At 49.1% G+C, this 8,808-nt stretch overlaps 1 protein-coding gene across 4 annotated transcripts in view; it reads left to right on the top strand.

Moving 5' to 3' along the window:
• Positions 1-8,808, top strand: part of Kcnip1 (potassium voltage-gated channel interacting protein 1) — a 358,975-nt gene that overhangs the window by 150,414 nt on the left and 199,753 nt on the right. For 2 of the 4 annotated variants that reach the window (XM_021175755.2, XM_021175758.2), the window contains exon 1: positions 681-1,232. The exons of 1 other annotated variant lie outside the window; for it this stretch is intronic. In XM_021175755.2, the coding sequence (XP_021031414.2) occupies positions 683-1,232 (550 nt within the window). In that variant the 5' untranslated portion in view covers positions 681-682. Of the gene's footprint in view, positions 1-674; positions 1,233-8,808 lie in introns of those variants that run through there. One more of the 4 variants, XM_021175760.2, reaches the window with a different exon arrangement.

Below are 8,808 nucleotides of genomic sequence, written 5' to 3'. Positions count from 1 at the left end.
GAGAGAGAGAGAGAGAGAGAGAGAGAGAGAGAGAGAGAGAGAGAGAGAGAGAGAACACAAAGAGGGGGCCAGGTAGCAAGAGCCTAAGGGGACCCACAGCTACTTCTCGTCCCACTTCCCCCACTTCCTGTCACTAGAAATGAACTCTGGTCCTAGGGGATTCTGCAGGTCCCCAACACCTCCTACAGAGTTCAAAGGAGCCCTTCTTCTTGATGACAACTCTCTTTGGGCTTTGGGTGGGGCAGACTTTACCCCACACCAGAAAGGTAGGCAGTGGTTAAATGATTTTCTCTAAAGTCAAATGAAATCTTAATGCCCTCCCTCCCTCCCTTTCTCTCTCTCTCTCTCTCTCTCTCTCTCTCTCTCTCTCTCTCTCTCTCTCTCACACACACACACACACACACACACACACACACTCACACTCACATATTCATCCTGGGGGTCACCTGCTGCCTCCTACCCAAGCTGCACCCACCAGCCAGGTGCCTGATCACATCTGTCTGCCCAGAAGGACATCCCGGTGTCCCGCACAGCCAGGAGTAGAACCTTGTAGACAGCAGGGCCAGGTCCCCACCCCGCCCCTCCGCGGTCCCCAGGCGGCCTCCGCCACCTCCCCCACCATCCCCCGCGCCGGGTCCTGAGCCCCGCTCCACTCCGCACCAGTCCCTGGCGCTGTTCATTCATGATTGGTACTCGGCCCCCTGAGATCCAGCCCGAGTGCGGGGCGGAGCGGCCGGGTGGCAGCAGGGGCGGGCGGGCGGAGCGCAGCTCCCGCACCGCACGCGGCGCGGGCTCGGCAGCCTCGGCCGTGCGGGCACGCCGGCCCCGTGTCCAACATCAAGCAGGCTTTGGGGCTCGGGGCTCGGCCCTCGGAGAAGCCAGTGGCCCGGCTGGGTGCCCGCACCGGGGGGCGCCTGTGAAGGCTCCCGCGAGCCGCTGGCCCTGGGAGTCAGTGCATGTGCCTGGCTGGAGAAGGCAGCAGCCACAAGCTCCAGGCGCCCCGGCCCCACGTTTTCTGAATACCAAGCTGCAGGCGAGCTGCCCGGGGCTTTTTTTGCTTTCTCGCTTTTCCTCTCCTCCAATTCAAAGTGGGCAATCCACACCGATTTCTTTTCAGGGGAGGGAAGAGACAGGGCCTGGGGTCCCAAGTCGCACACAAGTCTTCGCTGCCATGGGGGCCGTCATGGGCACCTTCTCCTCCCTGCAGACCAAACAAAGGCGACCCTCTAAAGGTAAGCACTCTGTCCTCTATTTACTCCCCTGGATAGGTTTGGGGGCACTGGGTGTTGTGTTCGGATGAAACATCTGTCTCTCTTAGTTGCAAACCCACTGTCCGTGAGGGTTTTGGACAGCCTCATGTATCCAAGGAATTAAGAGCCTCGTGGGAGGGTTGGTGTGAACACCCAGGGGTAGCAGCCGAAGTGGACGCTGGCCCCAGCAGGGGTGTGGGTACCCTTCTCTTCTAGGGAATGTATTGGAGCAAGACAGGCAGATTCACAGGTGGAGAAAACTGCGTTCTCTGGGGTGGGCGGAAATGTTGGGAGGCTCTTCCCACTCCCTTGAGGGCTGATGTTGGTGCAACCTCGAACATCCAGCAAGGGTGCCTCCTTGGGAATGGCCATGCCTTGCCAGGTGCTGACTTGGGAATCTAACCATGAGGAAAACGGTGATTTACCGGTCCATCCTTAAAACCTCTGCAAGCCAAAAGGAATCAGCTATGTCCAGGTGGTAGGGCCCCCAGGCGGGTCCTGGGACACGAGCAGTCTGTAGGAAAGAACAAATAGCAGAGCTGTGCTGCTACGGTGGTCTGAGGACTTCAGAGGAATGGGGAGAACTGTCAAAAGGGGGCTGGGGCGACAAGCTCACATATCCTGAGATGTCCCTGACAGGAGCCTGCCTTTCTCCAGCTGTGGCATGCCCATCTTCAGTGGGACAGTTATTAGATGGCCACGTGGAGTCAAGTGACCTTGTTGGGCCAAAAGCACACAATGCAGGCCCTCCTTTCAACAGACAGAAAGTTGCTTATAGAAACAAGAAGACTGGAAACAAATCAGAAAAAAAACAAAAAGATAATGACAGGCTTGGTTTGCTTAATGCTCAAAAGCCATTGAAGATATCAGAAGGGTTCTAAATAGTTTCACACTCAAATATCCAAGTTCTGATGTTTAATATATTCTGACTACAGGTGGGGGCACAACACACACCTTATTCTGGCTAGTGACCAGAGCTGTGTTAGGGTGATAGTGGGACCTGTTTCATCTCATCTTGGTTGGGATCATACACAGAGATACCCAGGAAGAGAGGGTCAGGCTTCTGGTCCAGTCCTCAGAGACAAACTGACAAATAGGAAAGACATCTTCAGGTGCAGATCCCAGGTGATAAGACCAGGCTTGCATGACAGACCAGAAACGGAAGGGGCTTTAGCTTATCTCTTAGGTTCTTTGCCCTGCACGGAAGGCATTGGTACCTCTCAGTAGCCCAGAGAAAGGCAGGTCTGCAAACCTTTTCCCTGGGTTTTGGTACTCTGAGCTCTGCCTCTCTTGGCTCCTGAGGTGCTGCTTAACACCAAGCAAGTTGGTTCTTGCTTCAACACCAAGTCCAAGTCAGCTCCCCACTCATCCTTCTTAACAACATGAGGTCCCACAGGCAGTGGAGGGGACTGTCGGGCACAGTTAACTTGGGTTTATTTAAAATCACCTACAATGTCCGTATCTCCTTGAGAGGTAGCAAGGCACCCAGAGGAGAGGTCTGTGTCTCTATAACCCAGCAGAGTGCAGGGGGAATCTCATTCCGATCACTTCAGTCGTGGGCCTTGAGCAAATATCACTCTCTATAAGTCTCAATTGTCATCCACATCCAATGGATGAGGATGCTGCCCTCATGAACGCCGGCGAATATGGAGGGAGGGATACCTCATCTCATTCACTATGCAGCAAATGGAGGGATGACTGATGGCCACAGAGGACTCAGGGGTCACCATCTGCCATTCCAGTCTCTCACTGCCAAATCCAGATCACCTGGGGACAGCTCCTGCAGGATTCCAGAGGCCACAGGACTATTTTCTCTCTCCTAAGAACTTAAGAAAGAGGAGAGTTATTGCCACTCACTATGTGTTCCACCACGGAGTGCCTGGCACAGTGTTTGATCCGAATATTCTCATTTGCTCTTTGTAAGAGTGTTCAGGGTCACTGGCTGGGTCCCCAACCTAACTCTTTTTCAGAGCAGTAGACTTTAACCTGAGCTGTCCACAAGTGCAACTCTCTATTTCCCCTAAGCATTTGTCCCCAGAACAGAGTCCAGCCTTGCTGTCTGGCCCATCAGAATGCTAATCAGTAAGAGACTCTCCTAAGGGGAGAAACTTAGGGGTACACTAAGAGGACAGGGGCTCCACTGAGAGGCTCACACTCAGGAATCCTATTCTGGGGTCACCCTCTCCCTTAGCGTTTTAATCTCTGTAGAGGGGAAGCATTTCGCTAGACATTTTTTCAGGTTCCATTTGGTTCTCAAATTCTAGAGGTTTTACTGTTGGTGCTGTCACAGAAACCACTGTTCTCAGCTCTGAGATGTCAGGCTCAGACCTAATTAGATGCAGTGGTGGGGAATTTCAACAGAAGAATCTGTCTCCCTGCTGGGTTCAAATCCAGGCCCTACCACACTAGTTGTATGACTAAGCCTTATTTTCTTCCACTGTGAATCAGGGACAGTAGTAGTTACCATCTTAAAATAGCTGTTGTGTTGTGTGCATTTTGGAGATGATGGAAGGCAAGCACTTTGCACAGACCCTGTACGTGATCAATGATCAGCAACTTTTAGGTCCTACTCAGTGTATGGCTACACTGCTGAGGCCATCTAAATGCCCAGAATTGGGCTATCCTGAGAGTAGGCAATACTGTTGAGGGTCATACAGCTCATTCCTGGAATGCCATCTAAGCCCTGTCAGAGACAAGCAGGACCAAAAGCCAGGCACTGGGATGCTGAGCCTTTGCTGCGGCCCACTGACCCTCTGCACTGTGGCAGATCCTGGAAACATCACAGCTGACTCAGCTATAGCTCCAAGCACTTAAAATGTAAGTTGGAAATACATGTACATCTTTAAAACAGGGCAGCAATGCTGTGTGATTAGTGCTGGGGAAAGAATACACCTAGCCCAGCCCTGAGCCCAGGAAGCACTCCCTGAAGGCAGCAGAAATCTAAAGTAATTTAAGAGCTTTGCCACAGAACCAAAGCACAGAGTTCACTTTTGGTCCTCTATTTGGAATCTTGGTGTGTCTTTAATTGAAAATAGGAAAAACCTTGCCTGGGGGTTTCAGGCACTGTCCTCAATCCTCGGTAAAGTTTCTTTCGCAGGCAGTTTCGTGTGTGTCTGTTCTTCCATAGCCTCTGCTCTCAGGTTTGAATGTGGGAGTAAGGATGGCTTATGGCTAAAAAGAGAAGGAGCATGCAGGTACAGTTGCAGCCTCCATGGGAATCAGGAGACTTCAGGAATACACTAGCCCAGCTCCATCCACCAGAGACTTTGCCTGTAAGCAAATAACCCCATGATCAAGGCCACCATTTGGAACTTTGAGAACCTGAGCTTTAGACCTTCCTGGGGCCCACTGAGTCCACTGAGAAAAAAAAACCACATGGCTATCAGAGGATTTTTATCAGGTCACATGGCAAGACAGAGTCAAATATGAGACTGGCCTTGTGGGTCTTAAATTGGAGAACCTTTTGGAGAATTGTAGAGGCATAGAATACCCAATGTGTCTGGCCTTGAAGTTGGTGGATAGGGTGGTGTGTTAATCCTAGAGAGCCTTGGGAGGCAGCGATGGGCAGACAGTAATGAAGTCCTAAATCATACCAGCCTGGGTTTAGAGATCATTCCCAAATCACTCTGCCTTAGAAATGCCCTTTTCTTCATCTGTTAAGGGGAGTATCGAGCAATAGACATGTGTGTGCTATGGGCTTTTCCAACCTCGGCATCTTTGTCCATCATTTAAGCTCTGTAAGTTTCTCCCCTCAAGTCCTCATCCCATTGACTAATTCAAATTCTACCCACATTACAAGAGCTCACTCAGCTGTTTCTGTATTCAAGAAGCCTTCTCCAAGCCCCAGAGAGAAGTGACTTCTCCCACCGGAATTCATAACATTTTTAAGGCGTACGCTCTCCTGACTCACAACTCGTGCTTGGAATCAGACAGTCAATGGAAGGGTTAACCCTCTATCACTATAGTATGAGATTCTTAGGGCCAAACCTGTGTCTGAGTCATTCTTCACAGCCCTTGGCTTGGCTCTTTGCACACAGTGACTACTTTTCAATGAAAACTACAAAGAAATGAGATGGTTGGTCTCTCGTCATTATTCCTAAGAATTGCAGACCCCACAGGAAAAGTTAGCTCACCACTGAAATGTCAGTTACCAGCCCCTATGCCTGAACAAATTCTCTTATTTGATCTGTTGGCTTTGAATTGGCTTGGTCTGTGAAGTGTACTGCATCTGCTCACCATTTAGAAGGAAGCGTTGAGAAGAGTGTTTCCACTCCTCAGCTCCTGATCTTCACAGGATTGGGGTAAAGGGATGCACTGCCTAAAATCAGAGGTGCATTTAGTCTGGTTCCAGGAACAGGACCGAGAGACCCTTTTGTCTACCTTGAAGGGCTTTGCTCAGTCAATTTGTAACTGTGTGTGTGTAGGGGGAGTACGTGCATTCCTTAGCAGACAAGCGAGTGATGGATGATTGCATAAATAAGAGAATCAATAAACAAGAAAAATGAATGAAAGAGCAGGTGAATAATCAAATGATGGCAGAGGATGATTGAGTGAGTGAGTATGTGATTAAATGACTTTATCCATGGATGAATACATGCATGCATGAATGAATGAATGCATGAATAAATGAATGAATGAATGATGAAGTCCTGGAAAAACTGTAGCAAAAGACTATTTTTTTATGAAAATAAACTCAATGATTGTGTTTCCTGGTTCTTGAGTATTTGTCGCAGTTCATGGCTGTGGCAGCAACACAAGACCACAGATGAGTAAGTTAAAGAAGAAAAAAAAACCCACTGACTTTGGTCTACAGCTCTGGGGTAATGAAGCTCTAGTGAGCACAGGTGAAAACAGCCCATGGTGGGGACTGATAGCCTTCTCGCTGGCAGAGTCCTGAGCATACAGGGCATCCCAGGATGAGGGGTACCCTAAGGGTTCCTCTCTTCTTTAGAGACTCCACTCTGAAGACCTTATTGAATTCTAATCATTAACCTCCCAAAGACTCGATACTTGATAGTTCAAGTTTCCACCTTCTTAATACCCCATGATGGAAATCAAGCGTTAGCATGAGCTTCAGAGGGGACAGCCGTAACAACACCCACAGGCAAACATAGAGGAATCGGAGACACGGGAAACTTTAGTACAGAAAGTTAATAGCAAAACCTATAGGAAACACCTTCTGGAACACAGCGTAGAAGGTTCTGGGAAGTTCTGGCTGCCAATAGACATAGTGTCTGTAGGAAAGCAGAAAAAGGATAGCCTATCTCTTGGTCTTACACTTTTGTTGGGCCAAAGGGTAGTATTGCAATCCAACATCACCTCTTGTTTTCCAGGTCACTGTTACCTGATCTACATGTCTACCCTTCATTTGTTCACTTGGCCAATCTCATAATTATGATCTAACGTTGCTCCCGGGTGTCGTTTCTACCCAAGATCAAGTCCAGCTCCTGTGCCTCCTTCCATCTCTATTCCCTACCCACCCCAGCCACCAGTGAACTCCTACATATTCTTCAAAGCCCCACCCAACATCATCTCACACTCCTGCAAACAGAGCACATCTCCCCTTCTCTGGTCCCCTATGCCTGTTGATGCCACACCGCACGAACACAACGTTGAGATTTTTGTCTACACGAGGCTATCATGGATTTACACAATTATCCCTGTGCCTGGCTCTCGAGGGCTGATTCTTATTCCAGAGCCCCCGTCAAGCCTGACACCTGGTCTAGTCTTGATGGATGCTGGCTGTGTGGAGGCAGGAATGGATGGGTTGGGGGAAGGGAAGCACTCTTTGGTGCAGAGGAGAAATCCAGGATCCAAGACTGCACCTGGGAAGAAGCCTGCAACATTCTGCATAATGGCCCTGGAGCCAGCGCTCCCATTCATCAGGCAGGGAAGGAACATAATTAGAAAGGGAAGAGAAGGAGAGAGAGAGGGAGAAAGAAAGGTCCCGGGGCTTTCAGAGAATCTAGTTTCAGCTCTTCGGCTCCCTCCAGGTGCTATTTTAAGTAGGTCACCTTCCAGAAGTAGCCGTCGTCAGGTGGGATATTGCTCTTTCCCCATGTGCTAGCCATGATGGGAATACTTTGGATTAATTCTCATTATTTCAGGCCATATTAATAATAGCCTGCTCTGGAGCAAGACCTCATTAAAATCAGGGTACCAAGAGAAGGGTGCATAATGGTTAGAACCACTGTCAAGGTTACAAAGACTTACCTCCTGTGTCACGCTATTTGTAGGGATGTTTTGCCCCTTTGGCTGTGGCATTTGAGTCTGTGCTGTGGAAACCTGGAGCTATTATAGCCATGGTCACTGATATCCTAAGCCATGTCATAGCCATTCCCCACTATGGGAAATTGTCAGATTCAGTTGCTCACAGAAATTCCCAACCATGAGATATGCAGACATAGATCAGCTTCTGATACTAATACCAATATTACCTAAAATTGACCAAGCCTCTGCAAGACTCCAGGCACCTTGTTCTTCCAATTCCTGGATTGCTTTACCTCAACCCTGCAGGATGAGATACTGTGCCAGTTCTCATTTTATAGCTAGGGAAACTGAGGCTCTAAGAAGGGAAGTGCTTTCTTGGGACCCTAAAGCCAGAAGACAGCAGAGTCTGCTTCTAGCCAATGGCAGAGAGTAAGCTTTGAAGCTTCATGCTAGCCTCCTCCCTCCTGGCCTCGCCCCAACCAGGAGCCTGGGGGACTCGGAGGCCAGCCAAAATGGGGGCGTGGATGTACAAAGTCATATTCAAGGAGAGACTGAAATGTTTCATTATCCATACCAAGCAGTGAGCTGCCTGAAAGCCCCAAGAAAAACCCTCTTAGCCTGTCTACAAACCACCCCTGTATCTGCTTCCATTCCATCTGACACTGTGAAAGCTGGCGTTTGAAATGATTGGGGGCAGAAGGCCAATTAGCAAATTCATTAATAGGATTAAACTTCTCTCCTCTCCTCTAATCATTTATGTGAACTAGATTTCTCTCCCTTTGTTGCAGCCATCATGGCCTGTCAGGGAAGGATCGAGCAACGATTTAAGCATCTTCAAGTCTGTTAGATTCTCAGAGCTCCAGTGGTAGGCAGCCAGCCCAGGGGTTCACATGGTCAAGATGGGCAGGAGGATCCAAGCAGTTTATGAGTGGTATCCACTCAAAGCAGCCAGATGCAAGAGACTGCTATAATCCACAAGTACACAGCAGCCTTCTCCTTACTTCTACCCTGTCCCTTGTCAGGCATCCTTAGCTCAAGTCATGTGTATGTGGCACAGTCACCATGAGTACACACTCATGGCTAGACAAGTCTAATTCTCCTCAACGTACTAGCTTCGTGACCTTGGCAAGGTCACATTGTCTATATAAGGTTTAATTTCCACATAATCTGGAAAACTGGGACTGTCTTAGTCAGGGTTTCTATTCCTGCACAAACATCATGACCAAGAAGCAAGTTGGGGAGGAAAGGGTTTATTCGGCTTACATTTCCATGCTGCTGTTCATCACCAAAGGAAGTCAGGACTGGAACTCAAACAGGTCAGGGAGCAGGAGCTGATGCAGAGGCCATG

Source organism: Mus caroli, chromosome 11 (assembly GCF_900094665.2).
Source record: "Mus caroli chromosome 11, CAROLI_EIJ_v1.1, whole genome shotgun sequence".
In the NCBI taxonomy this organism is placed as follows: Eukaryota; Metazoa; Chordata; class Mammalia; order Rodentia; family Muridae; genus Mus; species Mus caroli.
The sequence above is the reverse complement of the archived record's forward strand: the minus strand, read 5'-3'. Positions and strand labels throughout refer to the sequence as shown.